The 16,128-nt window shown below is 46.1% G+C and overlaps 1 protein-coding gene across 1 annotated transcript in view; it reads left to right on the top strand.

Annotated features, from left to right (window-relative positions):
- The first annotated feature begins 8,088 nt into the window (after nucleotides 1-8,088).
- The window catches only part of PADI2 (peptidyl arginine deiminase 2), a 64,090-nt gene continuing 56,050 nt past the window's right edge, over nucleotides 8,089-16,128 (top strand). Inside the window, exon 1 of the mRNA XM_036746181.1 lies at nucleotides 8,089-8,315. Within this exon, the coding sequence (XP_036602076.1) occupies nucleotides 8,224-8,315 (92 nt within the window). The 5' untranslated portion in view covers nucleotides 8,089-8,223. The remainder of the gene's footprint in view (nucleotides 8,316-16,128) is intronic.

Here is a 16,128-nt window from a genome sequence, read left to right as displayed (position 1 = left end):
CCGTGAATGATAAGATCATTCTCTCCTTGGTTGAGCTGAGTTTTTTATCTTACCCTCAAATCAAAAAGTTCATTTGCTCTGGTGCCTTCTACTGCCTACCCTAATCTATATTCATCTCCAATTTCTTTTTACTGCTTACTTTGATAAAGAGGCTTACTCGCTATTCATGGTGGTCTTTTGGGTAACCAACGTTTGGTGGGAGGGAGCTAAGCTGGCAATCATGTACTAAGTGTTACTCTGCCTTTGAGAGCAATCACAGAAACTGCTATTTCTTCTGAACCCCTTATTATATTTCTAGATTTTTTTGAGGTGTAGTAAACAGACATGATTCTAGCCTAATCTCCCTCCCTCCTTTAGAAGTAGTAGAATGTGGGAGAGACCAACTAGCCATGAAGTCCTGGATCCTGTCTGCCCCACTTTGCTGCAAACTACACAATTGGTCTATGAACCTTCTCTTTCTCTTCACAAAGGCAGCAATCACCTACTTTCTTCAAGGCATGTTGGGCCAGGTCCTAGATTATACCTATGCATATCTCTCTTATAGCTGATAGATGTCTGTATATCTAACTTATATCTATGCATTCTATCTCCCCTGTGAGGTGAGGCATATCTTTCTATTAAACAACCCAACCACATATTCTCTACCTATGTGTAGATGACACCTTGTTAGAAGAGACGCTTTAAGCCTAAGATTTGGTCTCCTGAGTCCCATTCTTTTGCCTAATCAACACAATAGCATCTTGTACTTACTCTCCCTCCTCGCCCCCACTCTTCGAATTCCTAGTTCCCTCCAAGACCTTTGCTGATTCCCTTAGTAATTAGTCCTCCTCCACTCCCATGAGATCATTTTGTGTAGATCTTATGTTCCCTTCTCTGAAAATGTTTTATTCCCCACTGCCCCCCTACACCTACCACACACACACACACACACACACACACACACACACACACACAAACACTAGAATGTAAATTCTTCAAAGGCAAGGATTCTTGGATTTTGGATTTGTTTAACATATGCTTAGTCATTAATGGATTAATACATGTGGGAGGGGGAGGTGGCAGGAAACTAGACCTGTGATTTCATTGATGAAGGGCACTTCTGTTGAGGAAACATCTTGTAACAATACGATTTTTTAGATAAATACATAGATATAAGAATAGGGACTTTATGATTTCATTGGTATAGACAGGTATGTTGTGAAGCCAAAAAGATATAACGAACATAAAGCACTTTGCAAACCTTAAAGAGACATTATCGAAATGCCAGCTATTACTATTATTACTAGTAGTAATACAAGGAGTAGTAGAAAGACTAGGACTAGTAGTTTATAATCACTAAGTCTCCAATCTGGTAATAACCTCATTCCCTGAGACTTCTACTGTACTCACTCTGAACTCAAACTATGTTTATAGAGCTATTCAAGGAGTGTGGTGGTAAATATTTAACAACCAGGCACTCTACCAAAAAAAAAGTATCACACACTTTTTAAGTTTAATCTGTATTATTAACACTTTCTTAAGTCTAGACAACTAACAAAACAGTTCATCCAGCCCGTGATTCTGCCTAATTCTAAAGTGTAAATGTTCACGATGGAAATTTAGCAATGGGGTGCTCCCTCTAGCATGTTGCTGGCATAAGGAACTTCCTCATAAGGAAATTCCCTGTACACATGCAGGTTGGCACTGCTCTGCAGACTATAATCTTAGAAAGTAGCTTAGAATACTGAGAGATAAATACATAAAGAGTAAAAGAAATCATTTTAAACAAATTGGCATCAACTCTGACTCTCTACACTAAGGACAAAAAGCCGTACCCTGGATAACACAAAATACCAGATAATGTGAATATCATTTCTATTTTCTATTTGGATGCCTTATATTTTTAATTTCAAGCAGATTTGCCTTCCTGATTCCATTTGTCTTCATCCAAAAAGGAAATCAAATAGCTGTAGGCTCCAGGAAACCAAACTAGTGAGGAAGAGATCACCCAGGAAACAGTGGAACCCAGAAGGGTCTTTAGTTAAAGACTTGGAATCTTAAGAGAATAGGGTTTAAATCCATTTCTCTGACTTACAAACTGTGTGGCCTGGGGGCATTTAATGTCTCCTAGCATCAGTTTCTTCCTCTTTCAAATGAGGAGGCTGGTCCTGGATTCCATGATTTCTAAGGTCTGAGAGGCCTTTAATGGCCTTTCCTCACATCTGGCACATAGCACATATTGCCTGTATTTTATCTCTCCTTTCCCCTGCTAAACTGTTAGCTCCACGTGTTATTCAGTTTTTTATCACCCACAAGACTTTGCCTATTAGAGTTTAGCAAATATTTGTTTAATGAATGGACAAGAACGTGATTGTTAGTCAGGGGCTGGGATAAGCTAAGAAGCCAGGTTCTTAGAACAATAGATTTCAGGCTGTGAGGGACCTCAGAGATCATCTCATCAAACTCCCCCAAAGAGTCATAGAATCCTGTAATTAAGAGGGACCTCAGTAGGGATCTGGCCCAACCCATGCCTCCCTCATTTTACAGATAAGGAAACTGAGGCCTTCCCAAGTAACTTTCCCAAGGTGACCCAGTGGATTAGTAGCAGAGGTAGGTAGGAGTCAGGACCATATTCTTTGATTCCAAATCCATTACATGGAAGCACCTGCTGTCCCCTCCAGTGCTATCTCTAGAAGAGACAATTCTTTTGTTTTCTCTCTCCTCTCTTCCAGTACAAAGGATTAATAGGTTCTGATTTGTCACAGACAATAAAAGTTACAACAATAAACAGCTAAAGATATAGTACTCACTATATAGATATGTTAACAATTAACACCAAGAAAACACACGTGCTCCCTCAGCCGCTGTCACACCATCCATTTATGGAACCATCGGTTACAGCAAATGGAGAAGTTTTGAATGCTGTGGATAAGTTCACTTACCTTGCCAGTATTCTTTCCAGAGACGTACACATTGATAATGAGGTTGATGCACACACACATTGCCAGAGCTAGCTCAGTGTTTGGGAGGCTCTGAAGGAAAGTATGAGAGAGAAGTTAGTTAAAGACTTGGAATCTTAAGAGAATAGGGTTTAAATCCATTTCTCTGACTTACAAACTGTGTAGACTGACTACCAAACTGAAGGTCTACAGAGCCATTGTGCTGACCTCATTGTTGTATGCCTGTGAAACCTGGACAGTCTACCAGCGCCATGCCAGGAAACCGAATCGCTTCCTTTTAAATTGTCTTAGGAAGATTCTGACAGGATAAGGTACCAGACACTGAGGCCCTTACTTGAACTAAACTGCCAAGCATTCAAACCCTGTTTCAGAGAGCACAACTCCTGTGGGCTGGCCACGTGGTTTGAATGCAAAATGTATGCTTGCCAAAAAGACTGTTTTATGGAGAACTCACACAAGGCAAGAGCTCACATGGTGGGTGGTCAAAAGAAACAATACAAGGACACTCCTAAGCTCTCTCTCAAGAACTTTGGAATTGATTGGGAGACACTGGCACAGGACCGCTCAGCATGGCGTGCCCATGTCAGAGAAGGTGCTGTGCCCTATGAGCAAAGCAGAATTGAGACAGCTCAAAGGAAACGCAGGATGCACAAGTTTGGAGTATCCACCCCAAATGTTCACACAGACTATTTGTGCCTGACCTGTGGCAGAGCATTCTAAGCTCATGTTGGTCTCATCAGCCACTGTCAGACACACTAAAACTTGAGTCTAGCATAGTGATGGCATTTTGGTCCTCTTTGAGAATGAAGGACAACAACTAACCTGTATGTGTATATGTGTGTGTATCTTACTATACGCCAGGCTTTGTGCTTGTCGTTGCCGTTCTGTTGTTTTTCAGTCCTGTCTGACTCTTCATGACCCCATTTGGGGTTTTCTTGGCAAAGATACTGGACTAGTTTGCCATTTCCTTCTCCAGTACTGTGCTAAGCACCATACAATTATCTCATTTGCTCCTCACAACAATTCTGGAATGGAGATGCTCTGATTATCCCTATTTTACAGAATATGAAACTGAGGCAAAGAGAGGTTAAGGACTTGTCCAGGGTCACACAGTTAGGACATGTTTGAGCCTGGATTTGAGCTCAAGTCTAACCACTGAGTACTATATACCAACCAGCATCAGCATCGGCATCATTAATTGTAGTCCAAGGAGATACTGAATCTCTGTGACAGAGAAACTCTGAAATACTCCAGACCCATAGTACTGAGCCAGAGGCTATATAAAGTACCCCACTCCTTCAACCCCAACTCTGGAAAAGGCAGGTTAGCAGCAGGAGAGTTTGGGTAAATTGCAGGCAAAGCCACCTCTTGCCCAGGAAGGTGGGAGAACTACACAGGCTGAATCAATGTCAGATATTAGCCTGCGACATGGTGCGGGAGGAACCGTGCCAGCCATTGCTGGAGGCTGCAGTGGGAGCCACTTTGGGGCTTTCCAGAGTCAATAGTCTCCTAGGAGCAGAGCCCTTGTAAATGAATGATTGGGGCTATAAAGATTTCAGGGGAGGGGTTACTCACAGGCAGTCATCAGTTCTGATGAAAGTTCTGTTTATTTTCAATGACCTGCAAACAAAGTTTTTCTACTCTGAATTTTGTAGACTTTGTAGTTGAAAGGGGAGTTAGTGACAATATACAGGGCAGTGGTCTATGTTTTCTGGGTAGAGGCAATAAGCTAGACAAGTGGGCACCTGTGTCCTTTGTGCCATCTGAGAGCCTCTGAAACAAGACTCACATGTTCTTTCTTGCCCAATTGTCTTCCCACTTCTGCCACTTACTAGCTGTGGCACCTACAGCAAGTGATTTCCCTCAGCCTCAGTTTCCTCTTCTGTAAAATTGAGCTAGAGAGAGAATTGGGCTAGATAAATCAATCAATTCGTTAAGCACCTCCGATGTTCTACCTACTATGTCTGGAACATACACTACGCTAAGCACTGGATCTGAAAGGTCACTTCCAGCTGTAATGTTCTACAATTTGGGGTAAGGTACTAAAGCGAGAGCAAGTCTGGAAGTTTCCTAGGCACAGAGGGCTCTGCTTTCTCCTGATTGGAGAAAGGACCTCCACTTAGAACCAATCAGCAGGCAGTGCTCCCACTATCCCTGTCCCATTACTAAAGTCTTTAGAATTCATGCCCCTGAGAATCATGAGACCTGGCCTGAGTTTCTGAGATGCCTTGGCTGGACTGCAGCTCTGATCAAGGTCATTCTTCTTCCCACATTCCAGCCTATCTCCCCATCCAGTAGCGTCCAGAGTTCCCACCTGTTACACTCCTTTTCAACACCAAGTTTGCCCTCAGGATATCACAGAGCTGGCCTTAGGATGACTAATCCAGGATAGAGCTCTATTCCTGAGCTCCACCCCTGATGCTGATCCCCCCATTCTCCTCTCTGACCCTCCCCACTCCCTTACTGAATCCCAGCATTTTCCATGGGCTCCCATCCCTGCCCTATGCTCCCTACCCCTCTGCCTGAGGCTTCCCATTTTCTTATTGAATTCTTATCCCAACATTAAACTTCCCAACTCCCCAGAGGAGCTCTGATCCTCTCACTGAGCTCCAATCCCCTATGCTGAATTCTCTATCTCTATAGTGAGCTCTGATCCCTTCGCTGTGACCCCACGTCTCCCAATGAGCCCCTATTCACCTCACTGAGCTTCCATCTCCTATCCTGTGACTAAGCACCCTATCTTTTTTTTTAATAGGCCCAATGCCCTAATTGAACACCATCGCCTCACTGAACCTAGCTGCTCACACTGAGCTCCCCTTTCCCTCACTGAGCCCCCATCTCCCTGACTGTGCTCCTGTCCCCCACACTGAGTTCCCAGTCTTGGCATTTTGCCCCCATTCTCAGGACAAGTGATATTTTAATCTCCTTTCAATGGTACTCAGTACAGACCAATCAACAAGTAAACCACCTGTCAGAGCTCCTTTAAAGAAAATTTCTGGGTTGGGTGGATGACTAGAGCAGATGATATCTCTACCTCTGACATTGTATGATTCTAAGTATGGTTATCAATCAGATCACAGAACTAGGTGCAGAGAGGTAAATTTAGGTTCAATATAAAGGAAAATGTCCTAATAATCAGAACTGGCCAAAAGTGGAATGGACTGCCTTACGAGATAGTGAGCTCCCCATCACTAGAGGACTTCACTAGAGGTCTTCAAATGGAGTCTGAGTGACCATTTGACTGGTATGTTTTAGAGCGAGGGGGTCAAACTCAAATGAACACAGATTCTTGCAAGCCGGATATTGACTTAGAAGACCACATGATAACATTGTCTAGGTCATATTGTATGTTTGTTCACTTTGTTCAATATTCCCCAATTGCATTTCAATCTTGTTCCATCTTGGGAGCTCTGCCAGTAGCTCTGGGCCTCTGGCAATAGTATTCTTCTTCAGGTACAGGTTGGTGTAGATGCTTTCTGAGGTTCCTTCCAACTCTGAGGAGTCTGGGATGGGATTCTGGATTGAGGCATGCAGAGTACATGGGCTGAATACACACAGAGTACAAGCCTGGTGCTCAGGAAAGACCTGAGAAATCCATCCCCTGCTCATATTGTGCTCTGTTGCCTCCACCCAACCTCCAGCTGGGTAACCCTTTCTACTGGCTTCCGGGGTTCCCCTGAGATCACCCCACCTGGAAAGTTGTGATGAGGTTGGCCTGCCAGAAAGCCTGATTCCGGAGACTTTGAGACTCAGTTCCTCTTTCCAGGAAGCAGGATGTGGATGACAGCAGCTTGTATACAAGTATACAGACCAAGTATAAATGAGCAATCTTGTCCTCAGACCACAGCTGATGAAATTGGCTACCCTCCTCTTACTAGAGAGGTGGGGGGCTGTAAGTAAGAAATGGTACATACGTGCACTTGCTTGGCACCGCGTAGGCTGGTTTTGCCTAATTGGTTTTTGGTTTGGTTTGGTTTTTGGTTACAAGAGAGCATTTAGGGTGGAGGAGGGGTTTTATATCATGAAAATACTGTGGCATGAAAAAAAATCAATAAAAGTGGTAGTGAGTTTTTTAACCCTAAGAAGAGGAAGGTGGTTGCCAATGGATGGGGGCTCACAAGATAGTTTCTGATTCAATAAATCCAGGAATCTACACATGCCTTGAAAAAGAAAAGGAAATATGCCAAGTATAGTCTGTTAGGAGACAGGAATTGTTAACCCTTTATTAGTCTGTTACCTTTGAGTTCCAATTTGTCTCCCTCCCTCCTTCCCAACCGTGCATTAGAGAAGGCTAACGTTTGACACAGATACATATGTGGAACCATACAATACATACTTCCATGGATCAATTCTTTCTGTGGAGGTGGACAGTATCTTCCTTCCTAAGTCCTTCATAGTTGATACGAATAATCATATTACTCAGAATACCTTAGTCATTCACAGTTACTTTTCGAACAGTATTGCTGTTTCAGTTTTCTTGTTTCTGCTTATTTTAATCTGCATTATTTCATGGAAGTGTCTCTAATCCCAGGTCTCCAACCTGCTCATCATTTCTTACAGCACAATAGTATTCCATCACAATCATGTACCACAACTTATTCAGCAAGTCCCCAACCAATGGGCATCCCCTCGATTTCCAGCTCTTTGCCATTACAAAGAGGGCTACTATAGATATTTTAGAGTATATAGGTTCTTTTCCTTTTTCCCTGATCACCTTGGGAAACAGACCTAATCGTGGCATTGCTGTGTCAGCAAACGTTCTTTTTAAATTTGTTGTTGCAGAACAATTATTGGGGGAAGGGAAGGAAACAATAAGGGGGAAGGGAAGGAAGGTATGGGTGCCTGCATGAATGTGGGTTAGTGATACGTGGGGGTGTGTTGGTGTCAGAGACTGGAGGGACAAAGGAGCCAGCGCTGGAGATGAAAATGTTGGGGTTCCGTGGAGAATGTATGTGAGCACCCCACTCCATCCCCCAAGAGAAGCTGTCCTGCTCCGCAAGCCGAGCATGGGCTGATGGGAGGTAGCCGGAGCAATAGAGCTGCTGCGATTAGTGGGACTCTTCGGGGTACTCCTCCCCCGTCCCCACCCCGGGGCAGGGCCACGTCTGAAGGCCAATGAGGCAGGAGCCGTGGTGGGGGCCCCGCCCCCGACCTGTCTGTGGATAAGACTACGCGCGGTGGCCCTGTGGACAACTGCTGGCTCTGGTTCACCTGAGGCAGGTGGCGGACCCAGCACTAGCACCCAGCACCCAGCACCCTACGCCCGGGAGCGAAAGCGAGGAAGATGCCGCAGGAACGGACTGTGCGCCTACAATACGGGAACCGCATCGAGGCGGTGTGTGTACTGGGCACTCGGCTCTGGGTCGATGTCTACAGGTGAGAGCGGTCTGCCCAGACTCCTGCGACCGCACCGAGAGGGCCCCGGGCACCGGGACAGCCCGCCTCCTGCCTCCCTGCTGCTGCCTAGTCACGGCCTCTCCCTGGCACCTCCCCCGCCCTTGGGCTCCCTCTTCCCTCCCCATGGAGACCCTCTCCGGTACCTCTCTTCACCTTCGGAAGCCCCCTCGCGTCCGGCCTCTGCTGGGTCCAGTGAGCCCCTGTTCCCACACCTGCCCTATCTTATAATCCCAGCTCCTTTTTTCTCTCTTCCCCGTCTCCACTGCCTCGAATTCTCAAGTACCATTTCTCTCTCTCCATCCCAGTTTTCCACATCCCCTCTTCTGCTGGTCGCATGTCGGTCGATCAGGGACTCTCTTTTGCCTTGCTTTTATCTCCAGCGTTTAGTACAGCACCTGACACATAGTAGGTGCATAATGAATGTTTACTGACTGACTTCTCTTCTCTCTACTACCATCCCGGTCCCAATCCTCCTGGGTCCCCATCCCAGTCTCCACGCCTCTGTCTTCCTCCCAATCTCCTCCAGTTTTCTCTGTCCCAGTCCCGGTCTTTCCCCCACCGCCAGCCCTCTGCCTTGTTCCCACACCCTTCCTGCTCCCATCCCAGTCCTTTTCAACTCCCCTCTGCTCCCCTCTGCCCCTGTACAGTTCTTTCTCTACCCCAATACAGGCTTCAGTCTGTGCTCCCAAACTCCTCTTCCTCTTTCTGCTCTGGCCCATTTCCTTTTTGCCCCTTACTTCTCCATACCACCGAGCTTCTTACCCTATATATAGTTCTTATCTCTGTACCACCCCCTCCTACTTCTCCCTCCTTGCTCTGCCTTTCTCATTCTCCTTATAGCTTCCTAGTTTCTTGTCTGCTGTTTTCTCCCTTCTGTTCATCGCCTATTCCCACACTATTCCTTTCTTCCTCCTCCCTCTTTTCCCCACTTTTCCCATCTCTTTCCTCCTTTTTCCTGTCCCTTTCCTGCCAACAAGTTCCCTCACTGCTGCCCCAATTCCATTCCTTTCCCTTAGGCCATTCACCCCAATTTTCCAACTCACCCCCTCTCTGTCAGCCACCTCCTCCTTGGGTCTTCCTTGGCCCCAGCTTGGCTTTTTCCCTGGCTTCCTCTACTCCCAATCCTTCTCTCCCTATCCCCTCTCTAGCTTCTCTTTCTCCCTGCATCTCAGCTGAGCTCTCTCGAAAGGTTAGCTCAGACCCAGAGCTTACCCCTTAGAGAGGACAGGAGAGAGATATGATTCTGGGAATCTTGGCCCCCTGGGGCTGCCCTGCAGCTAATGTTTCAAAGTCCCACAGGGATGACCTTAGTGATCTTTCCTGAACTCTGACCAAGGGCCCCTATCCCAGAATCCTTCCCCAGCCTTCACCTCTCTGAGTTCTGGAAGAGTCTGTGGTACAACCAGAGGGTTGTTTCCCACTAAGCTGCACCCCAGGCTTAAGGATTGTTTGGGTTTTTTTGTTGTGGTTCAGTCATGTCTGACTCTTCGTGACCCCATTTGGGGTTTTCTTGGCTAAGGTACTGGAGTGCTTTGCCATTTCCTTCTCCAGCTCACTTTATGGATGAGGAAACCAGGGCAAACAGGGTGATGTGACTTGGCCAGGGTCACACAGCTATTAAGTGTCTGAGGCCAGATTTAAACTCAGGAAGATGAGTCTTCTGGACTCCAGGCCTAGGGCTCTATGCACCATGGGGTCGCCTAATCGTTGTTTAGATTCCTCCTGTTGGTCCATTTCCCCTTTTTCTTTGGGTGTGAAAGTATATGAAAGTCAGAAAAGGGACTCCAGCCTCCAGGGGCCAGGCTAGAGATGGCAGTAACTAAAATAGGGCTCCTAGAGATAGGAGGAGGTAGAAGATGGAAGAAGGGTTTTCCAATTCTCCTGGCAATGATTGGGGTGCTTGGATGCTTGTGCTTGGAACCCAGTTCTGTTGAATGCATTTCCAAATTACCTTAGGTAGAAAATCGGGCATCTCATCAATGCCAACATTGTGTACTGGTCACAACTAATTAAGGAATTAATAATAATAGTTAACATTTATAGTGTCTGCCCTCTGCCAGGCATTGTGTTAGGCACCTTCCAATCATGTGAGGTAAATGGAGCTAACTTGCTTAAGGTCACCCAGTTAACAAATTTCAGGTCTATGCATTTTCCCAATTTGCCTTAGAGCCAAACAGTATAATAAATTCTGACTCATCTTAGGCATTGGAATTGGAGTCCAATCACCCAAGCAAGCACCCCATCAGCAGTATTGCCCATGACATACATATAAACATACCAGCCAGAGGAGAACCTTACCAGGCACCTTCTCAGGGGTAAATGATGAAACACACTCTTGAACCGTCTCCTCAATGCTTAGCACAGTGTCTGGCACAAAGTACTCAGTAAGTGGTTGTTGACTGATTAACTGGCCAGACCATGACAGAAGCCCAGATTTGAAAGGGAGCCCAGAGAGTGTCTAATCCAACCTACTCTAAAACAAATAGCATCCCCATGAGGCCAGGCCATTCATCTGGGCATTCCAGACACTATTACTCCTTCCCCCACAGAGGAGAGGGCCCCAGGGCAAGGTTCCTCCAACCGGGGTCCCTGGGTATTAGAAAGAGCCCCTTCACTGTCGTCAATTTAGTTCAAGCACATATTAAGTGTGAAAGACTCAATACAAGGGACTAGAGATACAAAGACAAAAGAAAACAAGCCCTGCCCTCAAGGAGGGTAAATAAATACAAAGTATATGCAAAGTCATTTCTGGAGAAAGAGAGCGCTAATAACTAGGGGAATAGGGAAAAGCTTTGTGGAGAAAGTGGTCCCTGAGCTATGCTTGAGAGGAAAGTAGGGACTCTGAAGAGATGAGCAGAGCGGACTTCAGGCATGGAGGACCACCTGGATGAAGGCACTGACCCTGGTGAAGAGAATGCTGTCTATGGGAAACGCTTTGCAGACCAGTCTGACTGGAACAGAGTGAATGTCAAAAATATGAAATGAGAATAGAAAGATGGGTGGGAGGCAAACCGTGGAGGGCTTTAAATGCCAATATGAGTCTGAATTTTAGCCTGGAAGCAACAAGGAGGTATTGAAATGAATTTTTTTTTTGAGCAGGAGAGTGACCCAGTCAGATATATTTGAGGAATATCCATCCACCAGGTGGGTGGAAGATGGGCTGGGGATGGTAATGACTAAAGGCTGGGAGACCAATGAGGAGGCTTCCTCCATGATTTAGACAAGAGGTAATGAGTCCCTGAATAAGGGCGCTTTGGTGGGAGAGGAAGAAAAGGGAACAGACATGAGAGATGATGAGAAGGTAGAGTTGCGATGTGGCAACTAACTGGATATGGCTGTGCTGGAGCCAGCTGCTCACTGTTAAATTTTCAGTGCGAGCATTTACAGCCCACAAATTTCAATTACTGCAATTCGGGGCCCGATTGATTGCTTTATTGGTTTCCAAACTTAAGGAAGTGTTATTAACACAGATTAAACTTAAAAATGTATGTATACCCTGCACCCCCCAGCCTGGTTGCTAAACATTTACCAGCACACTCCTATATTTCTCTATAAACATTGTTTAAGCTCAGAAGAGTTCAGTAGAAGACTCAGCCAATTAAATCATCACTGGACTGGGAGGCCTGGTGATTGTGGGTTAATAATAACAATAGCTGGCATTTATATGGCACTTTAACATTGGCAAAGTCCTTTCTATCCCTTATCTCACTTGAACCTCACAATGGTGAGGGACGGCAGGAACGGGGCAAATAGCAGTGCTGGGTTGATTTGCTCCACACCCCTGGGTGGGAGGGGGAGTAACAGATCAGGCTAACTCTGAGGTCGCAAACATGGATGACTGGAAGGACGGTGGCACCCTCAATAGAAAAGGGGAAGTTTAGGGTGGGTTATGGTGAGTTCTGGTTTTGGATATGTTGAGTCTGAAGTACCTCTGGGACATCCAGGTGAAGCTTGTAGTTGAAGATGTATCACTGGAATTTAGACAGACTAAATTTGGGAGTCACTAGCAGAGAGATAATAATTGAACCCAGTAGGAGATGGTGATGATGATGGTGATGATGATGGTGATGATGATGATAATGATGATGGAGATGATGATGAGACAGAGAGAAGAGAGAGGTTGAGAGAGAGAGAGAGAGATAGTGAGGTGGGGAGAGAGAGATAGTGGAGACAGACAGAGACAGAGAGAAAGAGAGTGAGACAGAGAAGCAAATTGGGTGAGGACAGAGCCCTTGGGAATACTCAACACTTAGTGGATGGGAGGAATTTGATAATCTGTGGAATGAGATTGAGAAGGAACAGTCAAAGAAGTAGAAGAACCAAGAGAGAAGAGTGTTATGGAAGCCAAAGAGCTTCCATAGTCAAGGAGGAGAGAGTGGTTGACAATATCGTAGAATGTCAGATGTGAACTGGAACAGACTTAGGGGCCACCTAGTCCAACTCCTTTATTGCATAGAGGGGAAAAGACATGGGAGGTAAAACTCCTTCCCCAAAATCACGTAGCCAGCAAGTGATACAGCTGAAATGTGAACCTGCATCCTCAGTTGTCAGAGCCTGCCACTGGACCACAATGCCTCCTTGTCAACAAGTTTCTTTTAATTTTCAGGCTCTATCACCCCCTAAATTGAGGCTGCATTTGGGGCGAGCTGTCTGTCACCAGACCTCCTAATCCCCTAAGCCAGGGCTGTCACTATACACACTTGTTTATTTATGGTTGGGCATTCTTGGTACTGCCATGCCAAACTTTCAGCTGCAGGCAAGGGGTATGAAGAGGGGCCAGGAAAAGGCCAGTGGGGAGGAAGGGGTGAGAAAGAAAAGTTCCAGTGGGTGCCCTCATTTCCCCCTTCCTGGGCATATGGATGAGACAAGACAGGGAAGGGAGGGAGCTCTAGAGGAGATATGATAAAGTGGGAAGAAGAAGAAGAAAGTTGGGTTTTGGTGATTGGGAAAACTCTAGTAATTTAATAGTGACTGAGGGCTTAACCCCATTCCCCCACGCCCGATCCCTTCTCCATGTCCCCATGCCAACAAGGCAAAGGTCTTCCAAGGTCATCATTCCTTCACCCCCTCGAGGGAAGAAGCCCTGTTGTTCTCTAGGTGTTAGAGAGAACACAGTCTTAGGACCCTATTAGAGCTGGAATGGGACCCTATGATAAAGAATGTTACAACCAAGATGCTTAGAACTGAAAGAACCTTAGAACAGGGATTCTCAAAACTGGAAAGGCCTTATAACAGAGAACATTGGAACATAGAGGTCCAAGCTAGGAGGAGCTTTAGAACAGAAGCTGTTAGAAGATCTTTAGAAATGGAAGGGACTTTAGAACCAAGAATGTTAGAATATAGAATGTCAGAATTAGAAGTTTTAGAATACCCTTAGAGCTGGAAGGATTTTAGAACAGATTGGTGGAAAAGACCCGTAGAGCCAGAAGAACATAGAACCTCCAAACTGAAAAAGCCTTAGAACAGAGAACCTTAGAACACAGGATGTCAGAGCTAGGATGGGCTATGGAATATAGACCCATACAGCTGGTAGGGATCTTGCAGAATCATTGGAAGACGAGTATTATGTCTTTCAAAACTCCAGATCGTATGGCTCCTCCTGGGGATAGAGAATGACCTACTGTAGGCCCTCAGATTGCTGAGTGTTCCTAGAGTCACCTGGGCTAGCCCTTGTGGTACTTCACAATGGGAAGGGTGAGGAGCCAGACTGAGGAGCCTATGGCCCAGCTTCCTGTCTATGGGTCTTAGATACCAATGAATGACTCCTCTGCACTGTGGATGGGCTCCTCATAGCAGCCTAGCCAGAGCTTCACACAGGGTGCTCCTGCATGGGGCAGGAGCCAACAGCCTGGCCTCACCCTTCTCTATAGCAGAACTTCAACCTTGCAGCATCTACAGGGTGATCTTTAGCTCTGGAACCAGAATCCTCTGGGACATCATTGGGTCCCACCTCTTATCTCTATTACAGAACAAGGGTCTTTTAACCTTTGCCTAAATATTTTCCTAACAGTTGACCCCAAATTCTTTCTTTTGGAGGGGGGGCAAGACAGTCAGGGTTAAATGACTCACCCAGGGTCACACAGTTAGTAAGTATCATATCAAGTGTCTAAATCTGGATATGAACTCAGGTCCGCCTGACTCCAGGGCCTACGTTCTATCAACCATGCCACCTAGAGGCCCTGACCCTAAATTCTTAACCAGCTTCTCCCCTTTTCTCTTTTAGTAGCTAACACTTAAAGATCACTTAAATTCAATCATTTAATTCTATATATGATGAAACAGTCCCAAAAGGTCATAGAATTTAGAGCTGGGAGGGATTTTAGAGATCGTTAATACAGTCCCATCTGTAGGCCTTTGCCTAGACTGTTCCCCATGCCTGGAATGCCCTCTCTCCTTCTTGAAACCCCTTGATTTCTTCCAAGTTCAGCTCAAATTCAACCTTCTATGCATCATTCAGTCAAAAGCCATTCAATTAAGTGCCCGCTGTGCTAAGTACCAGAGGTACAAAGAAAGGCAAAAGATAGTCCCTGTCCTCAAGGAGCTTACAGTCTCCTGGGGAGAAAACCATATACAGACAAGCTACAGATGGGATGAATGGGAGCCAATCAGCAGAAGAAGGGCACTAGGATTAACACAGATTGGAAAAGGCTTCTCGTAGTAGAAGGGCGGCTTTGAGCTGGGACTTGAAGGGAGCCAGGGGCAGAGATGAAGTCCCGCCTTTGCCAGCCGCTAGGGCCTCCCATCCAAAACTACCTGGAATTTATTTTGTGTATAATTTGCATATGTGTTATCTGCCTGTATGAATTGCAAACTCCTTGAAGGTAGGGGTTATTTCAGTTTTTGTCTTTGGGTCCTCAATGCCTAGTGCTCATTGATAACTTTCCATTTCACATTTGATCTTCCCAAGGAAGTAGGGAGTGTTAGTAATTATAATCCCTATTTTACAGACATGAAGACTGAGGTGTAGAGAAGCTTAATCACTTGGCCAAGGTGATGTAGCTAGTAAGTTTCTGAGCTAGGATTCAAACCCACGTCTTCTAGGTCTTCATTTTCAGTGCTCTTCCCACCATACAGTATCCCTAACTGCCCATTGGAGGTGCTATTTTAAGATCATTCATCAGTTTGGGATTATCTGTGCTGTCTTTGCCCCACAGTATGTAGTTGGTGCCATGAGCTGAGAAATAGCTGTATTTGGAGTTGTCCGTCCTCCCCACCCCCACCCCACCAAGCAGGGCACACATACAGGCCTGGCGAGGGGCACAGATTGTTGTGAGATGGAACCAAGCCCAGCTATCCCACCCCTCCCGGAGCCTGTCAGAGCTCATGGGGATCTCAGTCCCAAGGTGTGATCAGATGGCCCCCATAAATCAGGGTAACACCCCCTGCATGCCTAGCCCTAAAAAGGCTGGCTTCTGCCAGGACTGGCTCCAGGGACAGGTGTCCAGCTGCAGTGCCAAGGCCCTCAGGGAAGAGGCTACCTCTGAGAGATAGGAGATTAGGCTGGACTGCAACCCTTGCTCCATACCCGCTTGGAGCCTTTTTTCCCCTAGTGGCTAAGGTTGGTGGAGAGGGAAGAGACAAGGCAGCTGAAGAAGAGGCACCTTTGTTTGGGAGAGAGGCCCCTGGTCTGATGAGGACCAGAGGCCCAGAGGCAGGAAGGGCCTAGGTCACACAGAGAACGAAGGGGCAAAGTCGGGACCAGAGCCCAAGCTAGAACCCTGGACCATGGCTCCTGCTACTCACCCAGAGCTACTTCACCGCCTTTATCTCATTTCTGGGAATAAGGGACAGG

The sequence above is a fragment of the Trichosurus vulpecula genome, chromosome 2 (assembly GCF_011100635.1).
Source record: "Trichosurus vulpecula isolate mTriVul1 chromosome 2, mTriVul1.pri, whole genome shotgun sequence".
NCBI classification, from domain to species: domain Eukaryota; kingdom Metazoa; phylum Chordata; class Mammalia; order Diprotodontia; family Phalangeridae; genus Trichosurus; species Trichosurus vulpecula.
Note: the sequence above shows the minus strand (reverse complement) of the source record. Positions and strands in the feature narration are given on the sequence as shown.